Source organism: Phaethon aethereus (assembly GCF_964289735.1).
Source record: "Phaethon aethereus genome assembly, chromosome: 19".
In the NCBI taxonomy this organism is placed as follows: Eukaryota; Metazoa; Chordata; class Aves; order Phaethontiformes; family Phaethontidae; genus Phaethon; species Phaethon aethereus.
The window spans coordinates 8,310,079-8,328,638 of record NC_138595.1 but is presented as its reverse complement, the minus strand read 5'-3'; the positions used below and the strand labels follow the sequence as shown (position 1 = coordinate 8,328,638).

At 44.2% G+C, this 18,560-nt stretch overlaps 1 protein-coding gene across 1 annotated transcript in view; it reads left to right on the top strand.

Annotated features, from left to right (window-relative positions):
• The window catches only part of COL26A1 (collagen type XXVI alpha 1 chain), a gene marked incomplete at both ends in the record, with an annotated part of 175,066 nt that overhangs the window by 13,579 nt on the left and 142,927 nt on the right, over window positions 1-18,560 (top strand). Inside the window, one exon of the mRNA XM_082008622.1 lies at window positions 11,441-11,563. Coding sequence (XP_081864748.1) covers window positions 11,441-11,563 — 123 coding nt within the window. The remainder of the gene's footprint in view (window positions 1-11,440; window positions 11,564-18,560) is intronic.

The window sequence follows — 18,560 nt, the reverse complement described above, 5'->3', positions numbered from 1 at the left end:
TAACCTTAAAGCTATTGAGACATCCTCCTGCCTTAGCTCACTGCCTCTGATCTCTCTCCCAACGTGCACTTGAATCAAAACTGCCTCTTGTAAAGGGCAAACTTAGCTCTCTGATCACACAACAGATCTCAGTTTTGATGTTCCTACTTCCCTACACATGAAACTCCCATGGGTGTGACTGGAACAATAGGATTATTTTCCAAATTATTTTTTATTGTAGTAACGCCCAGGACAGCCTTGTGCCAGACATGGCAGACATGGAATAAAAAGTTTTCAATTTAAATAGCAAATTAACACACAGGCTTTGGGTTTTGTTTTTCAGACTGATTAACACTTTGGATACCCAGGCAGAGAGGTTTTGTAAGGCTTTGTTTTTATTGAACTGGGGCCTTGTGTGGTTCATCTTGGGGATCTCTGAGCAGGGCAAGAGAAAGAGAGCCTGCTTTATCTACTCCACACAACACAGCCTGGTATTCGGAATACTGACCTAGCGTATCAGTAAAGTGGTTACTAGAGAAAAGCTCTTTACTGGAGTACAGTTACGTTGGTAGGGTACAGCTGTCCCTAAAAAAAAAAGTCTTCCTGGAGCACCAGCAGTAGTCTTGTCTCAGGCCTAATGCAAATGCTGGCTGATGGGTACCTGAACTTCAGTTGCTTCACTGAATGCAAGTGGATAACCTGACAAATCAAAAAGGGAAAAGAGAAATTGTTGTTCTCAAAGCAATATAAGTAGATTTGTCTAGACTGGCTTATTTCTAATCACCTCCTCCAGCGCTGGAAACATGAGCAAGCAGTAGGGTTTTCTTGCATTTGAGGAAAGGTTGTTTCTTTAGCAGTTTCAATGAGGATGTTGTCACATCTGGCTCTTTGCATGGCAAAAGTCACCTGAAACAGAAGTGATGTGGAATAAAGCTGAGCCTGCACGTTTATTGCAACTTCACTTGAGAAGGAGGTCGCCTTGGCTCATGACATCTAGTTCCCAACAATGACGGGCAACCACACAGTAGATAACAACTCTAGAAAGGTCTGCTGCATAGTCCCTTGTATACCAGAGCCCACAAACTCCTTTACAAGTTTCTGAGCAAATTGAAGACGTAGACTGAATGAAATGATTGTTACATGCCACAGGAAAAGAGGAGGGAGGGCAGGTGGGAGAAATCTTGCTAGAAGAATTCTGGGTTCTGTTTACCTGACACAGCTGTCAATATAGGTATTTCCAGTTGCATCCCAACACTTGTGAATCTGAAGCTGATGCTCTAAGCTGCTTCTCAATGTCTATTTGGGCCTAGAGGACACTGCTCGGAGTGTTGAAAACAAATCTGTATTCCCTTAAAGAGGAAAAAGCAATGTTTTGTTTGTGGGATCTCCTTCAATATATTTTTTTCTTTAGCTATCAAAAGGGTGTACCTGATTCCAATGACAGAAATATCTCTACTGTTCAGCTTCAGGAAAAAATTGAAACATGGATGTTACATGGGCAGATTAACATCATGCAATTAATAGGAAGCAATGACGTGTTCATGCCATCCTAATTTTTTTCTGATATGCTCAGTGCTCTCCTTTTGACATTGCCTTTTGTTCTTGTTGCAATTTGTGGGTTTTGGTGCCAGTATAATGCTAATGAAAAACACTGCTTCATTTAGTCAAAGTCCCTGTGTTCCTGTCGTGCATGTGGCTTTCATTGCTGCTGGTAAGTGCTGTGAGTTTGGCAACAGAGGGCTGAATGCGAGGCACAAGGATACACTGTTGTCCATACAGAGATCTATAAGGGAAAAATAAAACAACCAAAATTGAGGAGTAGACCCTGTTCAATCCTTGAGGACTGGCTCTTGATGCATGCAGATACAGGCCCTGTAGGGCTAGGTATGTGATTTGAAGGGATGCTGAAAACCAGCAGGAGCCTGACTTGTCCCTTTTGGAGGACTTAAATTGTGCAAAGTGTTGTTTTGTTATGATGTAATATAGTGAGGGGAATTAAAGACAGCAATGGGTACTGACTTCATGGATGGTGGAGGAGACTCTGTAGCCACAGCAGCAGTGCTAGTAGAGCACAGGATGCTGTTAAAGGGTTGCTGACTCCTTATGCTGGTTTTCTTAACGTTTTTCTCTCCACAAAAGTTTTGAGGACAAGTAGGCATGTGTGTGTTCTGGTTTTCTACTTACAATTCCCCTTCCACCTACTGCTAGTTCAGAGTTAGAGTTAAATTCTGAATTAATTTATGTTGGCATAAACTTAGAGGTACTGACTTTGATAAAACTTAATATTGTACTTTAATGAAGATCTGGGCCACTGCCTGCAGCTTAAGGAGTTCTAGATTAGATGTGGCAAATGTCATCTTTGAACACGAGGGTCTATTTCAGACAACTAGTTGGTGTTCTAAATCCTCAGCTCTATACTTTGAATCAAGGTCTTAAGGATATTTTTTTTTTTTTAACCTCACCCCTCCCTTCAGGGTCAGGCTTTCTAGGAATGAACTAACCAGTACTACAGATGTAATGGCAATATGAAGGCAGGAGACCTATGTACAACCAGGTTATCTGGCTGTGCAAAAATGTTTAGACTCAAGTTTTTCTTTTGAAAGGCTCTAATTCAAGGAGCTTTTATGTTGCAAAAATTACATACTTGGTTGTAATTGGGCATGATTTCCACGCTGCATGGATATTGAATGCCAAATTCCATCAAGTCAGTCTAATTTAACAAAGAGTGATTCCATGGATATTTTTGTACGTTTCCTCTTTCCTCCCTGTGTGAACACTGGAAGCTACTGTCTTCTCATTGATTGTGATAAGCTTGGGGGAGGGAGCAGTAAAACCGTTCAGTGCATAGAAGAATGCCTGTAAAAGCAAAGCACTTCAAAGGAGTGAACCCCCCTTTTATTTCTGAGCACTCAGTCATGGACTAAGTCCTTTCATTTTCACGATGAAGGTAATTATGGTTCTGGTCAACCATATTTATTTGATTCAGTTGGAACATGCCACCAGCAAATTGAGAGGAGTTGGGTAGTAGTTATAAATCGGAGGGACTTTCTCCTAGAGAAATACTCCTTGTGCCTTCTCACCTCTTTCCCCTTATGCATGCAGTCAGGTACGTAGGCACAGAGGTGCATGTGTTAAAGATGATTAATTTATTTCTGATACTACCTGCCTGCTCAACTATTTTTAAGTCCTCATCTGCCTCTGTTATATTCTGCATTTGTATTACTGCTGATATACAGGGTGGATCTACTGTATGAATGTGTAATAGACGAGTGCTGTCACCTTCAGAGGCCCTCCTTCATTAGTTACAGCAGTTGGAAGGTGCCCTGTGAATGAGGTGGGGGGGGGGGGTTGGAAGGGAAGAGTAATGGTCTCATGGCTGAGGAAGCTGAATGTTGCTCTGGGGAGCTGGATTCCCTCTTTGTCTCTGAAAAAGAGTTGCACTTGTGGCTCCATACCATTTGGCTATTCTGCTTCTAGGCTTTTAATAATTCCAGTAGGAAGAGGTTTTTCCCTTAACCCCTGTAACTTCAATGGCTGAAGAAGGATAAGGCAAAGTTTTGTGCAGTTGCCTATGAATTGAAGCGAGTTCAGCCCTCGAGGTAATGCTGTGTGGAAGGTCAACCATGCACGCAACAAAGCAAGGAAAGTACAGTTAAATGTGCTTGGCTGCAGAACTTGCTGAAGATGAAAGCTGTTGTGCAGACTGAACTGTGTTTTCTTCCTAAGGTAAAGATTCCTCTAGGACTCTACTCCCTCCAGCAGTCTCTAATAATCCACTTTGTGTAGGAGAACTTAAGACTAATGGGCAACGGAGTATTTGAAGTGCACTTAAGTACAGAATATATGCCCCCTGGGGAAGGGTTATGCTATTGGGAGGTACCTAGATAAATTGTCCCATCTTACTCTGCTAGCCAGAACTTATTTTTATGGCCACTTTCTTCAAACTCTCGTCGGGGGGGCAAGGGGGATGGTGGAGGGTGGTGGTGTGTGCAGAAAGATTGGAGTTCCTTCCAATCTTTGTCTGCCCAACATAGCGGAGTGGGAGATCTGGAACTTACCTTGTTCCTGTTTGTGTTTCTGGCTCTCTGCTGCTTCAAATGGCTGCTGCTGTCTGGCTTCAGAAACACCAGCAGTCTTCCAGTTTTATTCGTTTGCCAAAATGAATGGGCTGTTACAAAGATTTTTCTCTGTTTTTCACAGGAGTCAGGGTAACCTCTATTAGTGACTATGAAGTACTCAGTGGGAGTAAGGCATGCATAAAACATCAATATTGACAACAAGATTACTGTGGCTTGTCCTGTCTTCTGACTTGCAGACCTCTTAAAACTTTGTAATGGAAGAGAAGACTCTGCTTTGAACTGAACACCTTGCCATCATAAGCTTGTGTGCAGCCACTCCCTTGCCCCTGCCAGGTGGTCTTTCATGGATTCCTTGCAATGGCCCACCAATCTACAGGCCTGAATCAATCCATCAAATCTGAACATCCTAATATTGTGGAGACTGGTGCTTGCAATTGAATTTTGTAGCTGGCTCTTTGCTGGACAATGAGCCTTGGATTCTAAAAAAAGTAGTTACCTGGGAAGAGCACAAATATGGTCAAGAACAGGAGAAACTTAAGCCCAGCTTGGTTTTTTATCTGAGCTTTCTGTTAACATGTAACGGGACTGTTTCCTTTTTAGCCAGGTCACAGCAGTAAAGAGTAATCTGGTCACAGCCAACTGAATTAGCTGGTAAACTTGATCCTGAAGGGAATAATGTACTTATGTAGAACAGGACAGTTCAGGAAGAGATACCCCAGAGAGCCTGGCAGCCTTTGAATTTGGATTTCTTGGCATGTAGAGGGCAACTTCTGCTCCTGGCCTCAGTGGAGCATATAAGATAACTAACCCCTCCTAATGATGGGCTCTAGCACACAGCTTATGGATTACTGTTCTGGCAAAGCAAGTGGGATGCTGTACTATTTATACAGAGAAAAGGGCACAGTTTGCTTTCATGGAGTCAGAGTGGCAACTTTTTCCCAGTGAAAGTCAGTGACCTTCTGATTTTATTGAAATTCTTCTCTAGGATTGCAGGGAAATTGATAGCTCCAGTGAAAAATGTTATGAGGAAACTTGGGGAAATCTATCTAGCTATCAAAACACTCCTACTGTTTTCTGTGCCCTAAATGTTGATCTCTGCTAAGTATAATACACAGTGTGTCATCCTTATGGAAACAAAACGATAATTCAGTGCAGTTGTTTACACAGAACAAAGCTTTAGGGCAAATCACAAGCATCAGAAATGCCAACCTTATTGAGAGACTTCTGTAGCATTTATTGGGAGTGGGGAGGGTCAATTCATGCCCAGACACATGCAACAGGTGCTGATGAAACAATCCTGCATATAAAGTCTTTTTTTTGCTTGTTTGTTTTTCCCCTCCCAGAAGGATGTTTCTTGCTTCTGTCTTGACCAGTTAAATCTTGGTGATTTGAACTTTTGTGTTGTACTGTGTGGCATGTGCTTTCATCAGAAGTACTAAAACCACACTAAATCTCCATTTTACTTAGCTCTACAACAGCATAAATGGCTTTGCTCAGAGTCTTAACTTGTGGGATTGTCTCTGCTGAAAACACAGCATTTCGTGGTGGGAGGAGCATGGTGTGCTATAAGGCCACATATATCAGGGGTTGTAGCCATATCCTTCACTCCAGGCGAACACATAAGCCAGAAAGTCCTGTGTGTGGTAGGTGTTGCCTGCTGTAGGCCTGTCCTTAACAGGGCATGACAGCAAGTCAGTTTTGTGTGTGGAGCTCAACTGTGGTCCCACTGGAAGAAGTGATTAGGCAAGAATGTAGCTGCTTTCATTTTCATGTTGCATGCTCCTGATTAAACAGGCTACGTGCCGAGTCCTGATCAGTTCAGCCCAGTGGTTTCTGACATTGTTCAGTTTGTGATCACTTGTCCGATGAAATAAAGCCTACTAACAACCAGTTGGCTTTCCTCTTGCAAAACCCCTCAGAGGTCCTCTAGGGACCCCCAGGAGTCTGAGAAGCTTGGATAAAAGCCAGCAGTTTGGATTAGGAAAGAAGCAAACATTGCTTTTGGGGATGGCTCTAAGTTTATTGTGGCATGAGTCTTTCTAAGCATTCACAGTGGGCGAATGGGTGGAGGGATCCCTTACGTACCTTTTGAGTGGTGGGTGAGCTTAGGAAACAGTACTGTGCAAATCCAAATGGTGAGAAGGGGGGAAGAGGAAGCTTGCTGTCTGTCATTGTCTTCTCATCTGTGAAATGACTGCTCTAAGCTAAGTATTTGTTACCTTACACTTCTCCGCTGTCTGCAGTCCCTTCTCTCTCTTGGTGTAGGATGAGACATCCAGCATCTCCAGGGGATGAACTGTGCATCCAGATAAGGCTTCTGACGAGGTCTGCCACAGATTCAGAAAGCTGGTGGGGTGCAGAATATGGTTTCCTCCCTGGTGTCTGCCTACAGAAGCAAAATGTAGCTCAAGCTCCCTGTGTAAGTCCAGCTGCCCTTTGAGGTCCTCTCAGCCTGTCCTGTGCATGCCCTGGAAAGTTAGGTTTTCTTGTCTCCTCCGGTGTCCATGAGCCTGAAGCTGTGCATCGCTGCTCTTGCTGAATCAGCAGAGAGTGGGCAGCTCCCTCCCAGTATCTGCTGAGGGAAGGATCTGTTTAAGATCAGAATAGTAGTTTTCAGAGTATCTCCAAATGGAAGCAAACTATTGAGTTTGCTCTAGTTAGCCTGAAATATCCACAGTAACATCCTGAACCTTCACAGTAAATAAGAATGCGTATCTGCTGGCATCAACACTCTTATTCCCTCTGGAATGACATGTTGTCAGCTGTGATAAAGATGTGAGATCTTGGTCTGTAGCCCTGGACTGAAATGGTCTAAAACAGTAGCTTGCAGGCCATGGTCTGCAGATTCTCAGTTGTCCATCAAAGTCTTCCAAGAATTAAATAGGGTGGGAGAGGCGGGTGCCTCTTTAGAATGGAGCAAGTCTCTTTGCTTCTCTAAGCAAAGCAGTGGAAGACCAATTCCACAAGATGCTGCAGGGCATCGTGCTAAATATGCTGGTGATGAGCATGCATGAGATCTGACAGACCCAGCCCTAAAGGAGCTGCTATTTTGATTATTTTGTCTGCTTGATTGGAATATTCTTTTTGAATAAGCAGCAATATATTCTCTAGCATCCCGGATACACGCCAGTAAAAGTCCTAAACTTTTCTTACTAGTATCTGTATATAATATAAAGGGTCATTTGTAATCCCTGTAAGCTATTATGGGGCCTTCTGTCACTTTGAAGGCTGCTTGCATTCTGGAGACTGTTCTTGCTGACTTTTGGCTTGCAAAGAGAAATCTTTGGGGTGGTTTTGTCTGTCACTGTTCTATTGTATCTACAGTGAGTCCCAGCCTATATATCCTAATGCATCTTACAATGAGCTACGTTCCTGCTTTTGTCTCACCTGCTTCTATGCCGCAGTAAAAACCAAACACCTAAAAGTTGCATCTGTACAAAAATTATACTGTTTATGGGAAGCCAAGAGTGTGATGTTTTGCAAATGGGAGCGTACCTTTCACTCCTGGGTGGGTACCTTTGTAACCAAGTTCTTCCTTTTGTTGGTAAAGAGAGAAGTTGGAGAAATCTGTGTCCATGTTGGATTATCTGAGTATCTTTGGGGTCTGACCTTTTTTTTTTTTTGCCCTTGTGATCCATGGTGTGGTGGTTCTGCTTGTAGAGAAGGCTGAGAGTGATAAGGTGACAAGTGGTGTGATACTTTATCACTGTCACTGCACTCTCAGTGCTCCTGCTGAGGAAGGTGGAAGGTTGCCCCTAGATTTGAGCAAAGCATCTGTTGTTTTGCCACGGGCTATCAGTCTTGTTCAACCTGGCAAACCCAGGTGGTGGCTTCAGGCAAGGAAAGCCATGCATGGAGAGCCTCAGGGAAGCTTCTCACTTCCTGCAATGATTGCTTCCTTTTATAACAGGTCCCTGAGCAGGTCATTTGAAGAAATGAACCTGGGAAAGTGTTGGGTTTCTCTCCCCAGCAATGTGCACTGCAGTGCGGGAGCAGCCTTTACCTCCAGCCGCTGCTTAAGGCTCTGATACTAGATTGTAACAAGGGCTGTCCAGCATGTTTCACTTCTAAAAAAAAAAAAAGGCTTTTCCAAGGCAGAAGTGACAACTTAACTGTCAAATTCCTTGGACTTGTGAGGGGATACGTATAGCCGAACAGCTTATTCCAAGTATCAGGCAGAGCAAAAGTGGAGACCTACTTGAACCGCAGCAGTTTTGGACTTGCTTGGAAAGAAAATCTGTGTGCATGCCGGCAGCACCCACTGAACTAAAGCCTTGGGAAAATCGGGTTTGTAGGTAGCTTAAAACTATCAACCTTTCTTGCAGTTTTTGACAGGCAGCCAGCACAGTGCCACCTGTTTATCTCCAGATCCACAAATGTAGTGCTAGACTCCCAAGCTGGTTAAAAATAATCCTTGAAGGAGCAAGACTACGTTAAATTTGGGTCTATGCAAGGGAAAGCTAAAGAGAATGAGGGCTCGATTTGCAATGTGGTGCTGCCGTTGTATTTTAACCAGAACAGATAGGCTGCCAGATTCCCTTTAGCATGTGCAGGGTCTGCCTCCAACACCTGCCTTTCTCTTCTGCATTGTCCCGGGGTGTGTGGTGGTGTTTGTCTTTGTTCACCTTCCCACCTCATTTGCCTTCAGCAATATGAAGCTCTCTAGTTTCAGCATCAGGTATGGAAGATTTTTCTTGGAGTACATTGAATTTTTTTTTTTTTTTTTTTAATTTGAAACAGAGGTGCTTTGTGCATACCCAAGAAAGCGGGACAGGTTGTCTCAGAAGCCCACCAAAATCAGTATTAGGGTGGAAGAATCAGTGTGGGGTAATCCCGCTCCACACCATGGAGACAGTACTTCATCCCAGATGGCTGTGATGGGAGAAGGCCAGAAAGACATGTATGCAAGCTACATAAATCAAATATTTATTTACACATTCTGTGCTCTAACTGTTATTTGGATTTCATTGACAAGCTAGCAGAATGGTCTTAACATGAGGGGAGACACTCGAGTCCTTGATAATATGCTCTGGTTTAAAATGTTCAGTAACTTTATTCTGGATTTGTTAGTATCCATGTCCCTTCATGCTCTGTTACATGTTGCTAGTGTGAATACTACTACTTCATTCCACTCCTGTGGTGGGACCAACTCCTTTCCTCATTGCTTATTAATGAGAAGTTTTGTTTTTCATAGTTTTAGGACATATGCTTCTGCCATTATCCTGTCAGGTTCTGTATATGTGCAGTTTGTTTTGCCTGACATGAAATGCTTCTGCCCTGAGGCTTGTGCAGAAGTATTGTATTGTCCTTCTGATGGCTGTAAGCACTGCACTAAAAACATGCTCAAGGTAAATCATACAGAGCTGTGGTTTCCCTAACCGCTCTCATACGTGCCCTTTCTCCTGGCTGCTTTTCTTTCCATGCTCAACTGGCTGTTCCCATGGCATGAGGAGATCTTATCCAGCAATACCTATCTGAACAAACGCCATGGCTAAGGCTTGGAGAGATGAAATGGCTGACTGCGCCATGTGTGCATGTGAAATTAGAAAGAAAACTTTACTTTGAATTATCACATTTCTGGTCTTTAGCTCCTGTCTTTGTTTCTTCTGGTTTTGCTCCCTAAACTTTGTGCAGAAGTTGTGTTAAGTCTGTTAAAGGCTCTGCTGTCATCAGGTGATCTGAACCTTCATTAATCTTATCTCCTCTTCCCCGCCCCCCCCCCCCTCCTTTTGCCCTTTGGCTCTGTGATGTAGATGTTAGACGCATTTGGGTACTAGGGTGTCTGATCCCTACACCACAGATCCTCAATAAATCTGAGAGAAGTAGTTCTGTAAGACCTCCCCACCAGCCTGAGGGTCACCTGAGATGTGACTGTAGTCCATGCTTCCTGATGAGGAATCGCAAGCGGGTTTACAGCAAGCAGGAGCAGTGTCGGCAGGGAAAGCTGCATAGCTCTGCCGTGGCACAACTGACGGGGCCCAAAGGTACTGGGTAGAAAACCACCCTCTCTCTGGGTGCCCCAGCTTGCCTGTCTGGCCATAGCCAAAGGTTCGGTGAGCAGCCTGCTGGCCCCAGCTTGCCCATTGTGGTCTGCAGGGCTCGGCTCAGCCGCTGGCACGCGTACCTCCTATTCATGGAAATGAGAGTTATCCAGAGAGCAGGGAGCCTCCTGCAGAGATAGGAGGGGAATCCAAAAAGGAAACAAAAAGCAACAAATACTGTAAATGGCAAATACTGGAAAAATTAAACTGCCATAGGGGAAGGTGGGTTAGGGAAGGAGAAGGGGATGTGCAGGTGCCTGTTTACACTGTGAAAGTAATTTGATTTTTGGTATGCGAGGTTGGGGAGCCGCTGTGATACTGGAGAAGAAATCAACTGTACTGGGGACTCTGGATGGATGAGGAGCAGGACCCCTCTGCACGTGCAGGGAATGCTTACACAAGTGCTTTATGTGTTTTGGAGCATAAGCTGGTATCTCCACGTCCCATTAGTGACCCCAGTTCTGATCCCTGATCAGTAGGAAAGCAGCTCTCAAACCTGTTAACTACGCTAAGGGACAAAAGCAAAACTGTGAACCAGTATTTGGCAAATATGAATGATGCTTGCAAGGGGAAAATAACAGCATCCTTTTTTCCCTGCCCCAAGCATGATACTGGAACCTAAAAACATAGTTTTCAGAGAAGGTGGAAGGGGTCTGTGGGTGTCTGTTCCCAGGGTTGACATTGCAGTTCCTGCCTTCTCATATGCTTTATGGTGAGGAGGTGTCTCTCACTCTTGTTTTCTTAGGAGACAGCATAAGACACTAGTCCCTCTCTGCCGTGCATTTACTTTTGCCCATTTTTAGACTGTAACCTCACCGGGACAGCAATAGGACTTGTTCAGCACCCAGCTTGTTTTAAGCCCTGCTGACAATGAGCTCCACCACACCAAAAAGCGGAATTTTCCAACTCGGATGTTCAGAATGGTAGGAGGCTGGGGAATGATACCATAACGAGCAGGATGAAATTAAGACCAGTACAATGGGAACTGACTATCAGGAGATTTGGAACAATTTTCCCCCCCCTTTTTTTTTTTCCCTGAAGTCCTATTGTTTATGATAACTAACAGAAGTAAATTATGTACTATAAAACTCCAGCCTCTGAGGACCAAGCAAGAGGCGTTACTGGATCTCTTGTGGTTCAGGTTGGCAGAAGCAGGGAATCTTTCTGCAGCTATTGGGAGGAGAGGGTGGGGTGAGAAATGAAGACTGCAAGTTAGGTTAGCTATGGCTGGCAGAAGAAACAACCCTACCCCCACGTACTTTGCCTGTTTTTACTGCAGTCTGATATGTGTTGGTTCAGCTTGCTGTCTTACTGGAGCTAACAGTGTCCTTTTCTCTGCAGGCATTGGTGTCACTATACGGTTACACGGACAGTTTCCTGCCAAGTGCAGAATGGGTCAGAAACGGTGATCCAGCGAGTTTATCAGAGCTGCCGGTGGCCAGGACCTTGTGCCAACTTAGTGAGGTAAAAACCTTCATGTCTCATGGTGCCCATATTTTCTTTCATTTCTTGTTAAACTGGTTACTTATAGGTACTGCATAGAGGGTTGAGATCAATGGGTCAGTCTAGCTTGGGTAATGCCAGTTTATACTTTTCCACACAGGAGGCTGCTGCTAGTCAGGCATGAAGTTAAATACATATAAAGTCCAACCTTGTGGAGTGTGACTGAACAGGGTTAGCAGAGATGCTTGACCAATGGCACTATGGGGCTTATTGGTATTGAGTCCTCATGCTTGGGTCTTTAATGGGAATAGTGATCACATACACTGGAAAGCTTTGATCAAATTCCTTGCAGCTGATGGACAAAGGTAATGTGCCCTGTACCTTTCAGAGTGGAATTTCCTTACAGCACCTCTTACTCCTGCAACTCAATATCCTTTAGAGACATGCATGAAAGCACAATGTTCCCTCTCCCCAGATGAGAAACTAAGCTTAGAGACAGTGGCTTGTCAAAAACTTGCCCTGAGTCTGCTGTTAGCCTGCTTTGCCTTTCAATCACTTACAGTCTTGGGACCCACCTACATTTAGGAAAAAAACCCAACAATAGCTATCTCCAGCTACCACCTTTCAGTACGCAAAGTGTCTTTGTATTGTTGAGCTTTGCCTTCTCTGAAAGACATTCTCAGAGCAGGATAGTGTTACCCACCCATCTGGGAATTGGTGCAAAAATGCCATTATGCTCTAAATTTACACCTAGCTTCTATAACAATTTCCTGCGTAGACAAACCCATAATTTAGCTCACAAAGCTTAGTCATTTTATTGCTATTGTTACCAGTTCACCCACAGGGCACTGATTGAGGTCCTCTTGTAGTTGATAACCTGGCCAGAATGTGGTTGAAGTACCCAGAGATCCACCTTCCCAATCTATTCTTGGGACTCTTCATCTGGAATTCACATTTTCCATGTGGCAGTTACCACAGTTGGTTCTCCAGTTTCTACTTGGCCACTGGTCAGTCTAAGTTTTTTCACTTGTAATATATCTGCTTTGGTGTCTCTTTGGTCTTGTTTTATGCAAGGCTGTGGTTGAAACACTTAATATTTTATGCTGCCGTGGCCAAACTTCTGTTGAAGCTTTTTAATTTCCCAGACTTCTTACACACATAATTGTCGTTACAAACTTGTGAGCTTTCACCTTGTCTCCTAAACTTGCCAAAAATCTTGCTTATTTTTCCTTGTTAACAGAACTGTAGTTTTGTAAGTACCAAACAATTGATCATGTTACTAGTAAAATCCTTTTTGTGGGCTCCTGCAGTTACTCATATACATTGATTCTTACACTGTTAACCCAGAGACTTTAGGAGTAGTGTGTGCTGTTGTGACATTGTTATTGATGGAACGTTTTCAGTTTCAAATGTAGTTCGGTTCATTTGCCTGACGAGTCCAATTGTTTGGAGACAATGCAGAATGGCAGCAGGCTTCTCAATTTTTCTTGCTATGTGAAAATATCATGGAAAGCAGCTGGGGTTATTGATATTTAAGATCTCAGCTGGTGAAAGCTCAGCTGACAGAAGCTGCGTTTCTGGAAGATGATCACCATGAAGAAACCTACCAGAAAAGATGGGAGGATACCAATGCAATTGGGAGGAAGCACAAATGAAGTGAATGTGACCCTTCTAAAGAAATGACTATACTGTCTGTCCTGTAATCGTGCATTGTGGGACATTCTTGAATGAAGTAGAGAAAGACGCTGAACCTCTCTTTCCCAAGGACCTCCAGAAAGCTGCTGACAAATGCTGGATTACCCCCCAGTTATTGACCCCCCAGTTACCCCCCAAATGTAAAGCAGGAGCGGCATGTGCTCGTTCCTGATCGTTTCCTGTGCTGCCACTGTACAAACAGGAGAGCCCCAAGAACAAGTAGGAGTGAAATCAAAGTCACTGAGGTCCCGAGAGTTGAGTGGGTTGTGGGATGTTACCCCCATCCCAGACATCTTTTACAAGTGGTTGCTTGTTTTCAGCAGTGCATCTGACTTCTGATAACAGAATGAGAAACAGCCACTGAAAATTATGGATCTTGTGATACATAACTACTGTGGGCAACATTTGGTAGCCCTGAGTCATGTTGTATGGTTGAAGTCTTATTTCCTGGGCCTTTGTGGCAGCCTAGCAATGTCACATTGCCAGCACTTAGGTATGTGTGAATAACTGGCTTTCTCTATCTCGGAGTCAAGCTGAGGTTTTAAAAAAAAATTTTTTTAATGATGTTTATCCCCTTCTTTCACCAAAATTAATATTGACTCTTTAGGAAACACCAGTCTCTCCCCTAATCCTCTTTTCAGATGAAAACTCCCAAAGAGAGCAATGAGAAAGACAGTCTCCAAAGTCACAGGGCGGTTGAGCCCCTCTTCTTTTCAGCACCTCACTTGCTAGTGCAGTTCCTTGCAAGTTATACTCATTTTGCTTATTTTTCTGCTAAGGAACTGGCTTTGAAAGGGCTTGTAAGCTTATACTAGCCACCATGCTGCACAAGGTCCAACAGGTCTCTGAAAATTCCTACAAAAGATGAACAGAGCAGAAAACTCAGGTGCTCTACTTTTATTTTTTTCCCCTTCTCCTCCACCCTTTACTTTTTCAAACAAAAAACCCAGCTGAAACCCCAAAAGTTATCTTAGCATGTCTCAAAGCTTTGGGTGACACTGCTGTTTGCCTGGGAGCTGTCCTGGTTTACTTGGGAATCTCTGTTTTCTTGTGATGAGCATGCTGTCTGTGGTGCAGGGTGAAGACAACTGCTCTGTGGTTAGGGTAGATGTTGCCTCTTTTGTGTTTCAAACTAACTCTCCCAAAAAGAGAATGATGGATGTGGCATGGCAGAACTTGAGCCCATGGGATTGCCACTTTGCCACCATGGCCCTCGCTAATCTCTATCCATGTTTCCTCTAATCCGGCTACTGCAGGATTGAAGTCCAGAAATGCTGCAAGCCCTGATACCCTGCGACATCAAGGGATTCCTCTCTTGGGGGTATCCTAAGTAAGGATATCTTCAGTAGATACCTTCAACAGGGAAAAGCAGTATGACTGATCGTGTCCTGTCCCAATGCTTTGCAAAATACAGGAGAGGGATTAAGCCATCTTTCTGAAAGGGGAAGCAGAGAATCCCCTGTGTCACTAAACATCTTCTCTAGGTCATCAGTCCTTGAGTGTGTTCCTGTAATATGAAGGAGTTTCTCTATTTTGTCTATGGCCTTTAATGATTGCCTGCTTGACTTTAGCTGCTCTACATGACATGTCCAGCAAGAATGCTTCACAGGGCTAATGCTTCACAGGGCTAATGCTTCATTTCCAAACAACGTAGTATCTGTTTCTTCCTTAACTTCTCTGTACCAGCACTTCTGTCTCTTCAGGTTTTCTGAAAGTCTAGCTTCTGGGGACATTGGGCTTACTCCAGGTCTGATAGTGGCTAGCAATGTTTATGCTCTCTATATCCCTGTGGTTGTTCAGGTAATATAGATACATCTGCTTTCCTTTTGCCAAAACGACAATCTTAAAGATACTCTGGCCTTCTCCTGTTCTTCTCTAGTGAGATTTCTGGTGCCTGAGCTTGAAGGGGGTGGCACAGCCAGATTCATATGGTGTTACGCTTGACTGTAAGCCGTGCAAAATGTCAGTAAGCCCTTGGCATTATTTTGGTTTTATAATATTTTTCCCAGCTGCAACTTGAAGCAAACTGTTTTCATCCCCTTGTTTACAGGGAGTCAACCAGATCTGGGAGAGCTTTCATTCTGCCAGCGCCCATTATCAGGCTGCTCGCTAGCAAAAGGGACGCCAGCCAAAAAAAGGCATCTCAACCTCATGGTGACAGCTGAGAGGGGCTTTCTGTTAGAGAGACTGCTTACAAGCAGACATCAGTGTGGCCAGACACGGATTTAATCCATTTCCTGTCTCCCATTCATTGGTGTTATGTTTCTTTCCCTTATTGCACAAACTGCAGCTCAGGGTCAAGCCTTTGACAGAGGAGTATCTGTGAGTCCCCCAGCCTAGCAGCTTCAGTTGTGTGTCGTCCTTGCTGTCTGTTCACTTGCTCTTGGGAAGCTGGCAGCTGTACTTCTTTTGTAGGCGTGTTGTCATCTTGGCTGGGCTGGGATGAGCTACTCTGTTCTTGCCCTCCACCCCAGACTCTATTTAGCCTGGATGCCGAGTTGCTTTGGAGCAGTCTTGGCTGGAGACTTTCCCTCAGCAGATCTGTTCTTGAACTCTCTCCATTTGTGAAGTGAAGGCTTCAGCTTCTGCGTGCCATAGGATATGCCTTTGCTTTGTCACGGTACGAAGTGAACAGGCAACTTTCCAGCAGTCTGGCTGAAGCTCCTAGTGTACTTACAAAAATTGCATGCCATTTATCTGTCTGAAGGAAGGGATAAAGTCTCTAGCTTAGTGTTTCAAAGGCAACTTAATCTTTGTGTGTCTGCTGCCTGGATGGTTGCACCCAGCTCCCGTTAAACCCAGGCATCTGAATTGTAACCCTTCTCCCGAGCAATCCTTTTGCTGCAGCAGCTGCAGGCTAATGCATGATCCTAACATGCTTAGGACACTAAGCTCCTTGAGGCTCACAGAGGAGGGTGGTCTCACAGGCCAGGCAAGGATTTAAGACCTGCAATCAGTTGCTGGAGCTTTCATGACTTCCTGTGCCTTTGGTCAAGCGATGCCACTCACCTCTAAGATGAAAACAATACAACTTTTGTCTGACTGTGTTTTATGACTTTGAGTATAGGACAACATCTTGCTATACGCTAATTGGCTGAAATCAGCCTAATTTTGATTAGGGTATTTGTGTATGACTTGTGGTCAGTAAATCTGTATCCCAGGAGGTAAATGAATGTGATGAACAGCCTGGCAGATTATGCACTGTTACAGTCTTCAGAAGACAAACGCGTTCTGCTTCAAACTATTGTTGCTGTGAAAATCCCTATCTCATCTCTGGAAGTATGCCGCTTCCGATTGTGGCAGGATATTCTGACTCCTCTCCTACTTATTTTATTCTAGAAAAATGAATGTTCCCATCAAAGTTTTGTGAGGTTTTTATCCAGCTTTTTTTTTGCTGTACTCAGTGGTCATGTCACTGTGTCACTCTAGCCTTTGAGCATGCTGTCTCTGCAGCACTTTCTGGCTTCAGAGAATCTGGAGATTCCCCTGGAAACCCATAGCTGGCTTGTACAGGCATGGGCTTACCTGGCCTCTGTACTTTAGCAAGAGCCATTGAAACCCCACCCGTGAAGCCGCTCATCTGTCAGCTTCAAATATCACTCAAAGGGGAGAGAGATGGAAGGGCAGAGCACTCTTGCAACACAGTAAATCTGGGCTGTGATGCCCTTTCCAACTGCTAGTCACTGCATCTTTTTTCCTTTTGGTATTCTAGCCTGTTTGGCTTATCACAAATGCTTTGTGCTTTTAATGACAATTTTAATGTAAGCAGGCTGCACATCTTGCATGGATCATTCTTGCTGTTTGGTGTGTTTGATTGTTGGGTTTTCTTTTTTTGCTGTTTCGTTTAAACTGCGCACATTTCTGTTTGTGGAGCGTTTTTACAAGGTAGGAATAACAAAGAAGGAATTCTGCAGGCTCATCCATTTTGGTCTTCTCTGCTTTTGAAGATTCTGTTGCTACAGGGTCAGTAAGAAGTTGGGGATTTGTCACCCAAGAGATTGGCCTGTAGCTGATGTTTCTCCTCAGTTTCAGAAGTAGTAATGCCACAGGGAAACCCTTCTCTCTCTTTCCACTCAGTTGAATAAGAGAATCCCAGAGCTTATTCCAGTGTATTAGGATTGCTATCTGAAGTCCTGTTACACATGAACTTTTTTATGTATTCCCTTATTTCTCCCCAAGATGTAGAGTCATGTGCTTGGAAAAAGATTCCTGGTGTCTCATGCACATATGGGATGAACTGTGCCCCTGCAAACAGGACAGATAGAGGCTCTGGGTGTGTAAGGGATTAGAGCTGTAGCCCACAGGTGTGTTCTCAGGTTTGGGAACGATGTGGATGGATGTGCTTTCAGAAGGGGACCTGTGTGCTGCTGGCTGAGCATAGGTGGAGGGCCATCTGCTTTGTAGATTGTGCATAGGCGTCCTCAGGCGGCTAATTGAAGGCCTTTTGATCTTGCCCAGACATGCTGTCTGGGCACTCTTCCTCCTTGCTGGTAGAGAAGTGCAGTGCTGCTCTGCAGTAGCACTGAGCTCTAAGTATTAATAAAGGCAGGAGCTGGTGCTTACTCTGGTGGCATGGAAACATCTGTCTCTGTGTTCTTTGTCTTTTTTTCTTGGGACTGAGAGACTGTAAAATATTGCTCTGTACAACTTGGGATGGGAGATGTATAAGTTTCTGTTTTCTGGGTGTTAGGCTCTTGATAAGTTGTGCAAACCAGACACGCTCAGAGTTAAACAAAGTCTTCTTCCTCCTCTGCAAAGGCAGGACACGTACAATGGCCTCTTACACGCCTGCAGCTGCAGGTTTTGTTTTTTGTCCAGTGTCTGCAGGAGCATATTTGAAACTCCTCTGGTTACGTTCATCCCTGGGGAACTACTGCCTTTGTGCTACGGAAGCTGGAAGAGCTGGGGCTGTGGGAAGAAAAAGAGCGCAGGTCTGATTCACAGGGTGATGGTCTCTGCCATGCTTGTGAGTACAGACATGATGGCAAAGGTACTTCTTGTCCCTTCGTCAGCTGTGGCACTGGTTTGAGGTGACATTATCTTATCTGTATTCCATAGAGAAGCTACCTGGTGTAATCAGTGTTTGGTAGGCTTTAAAAGGATAGTTATGATGGTTTGTCTGGAGTGGGGATGGTGGCATTAGGAACCAAATATGTTATTGATGGCTTCTCTGAGAAATAGCCTCTCTGGGTACACCCATAGGATACTCTTTTCTATGTCAATGCTTGTCCAGCTCCTTCCAACCTTCCTTCTTTCCAGGGCAGCCAAGTACTTCAAGATTAGGTTACTTAACCTGACATATTTGAACTCTGATTTCAGAACA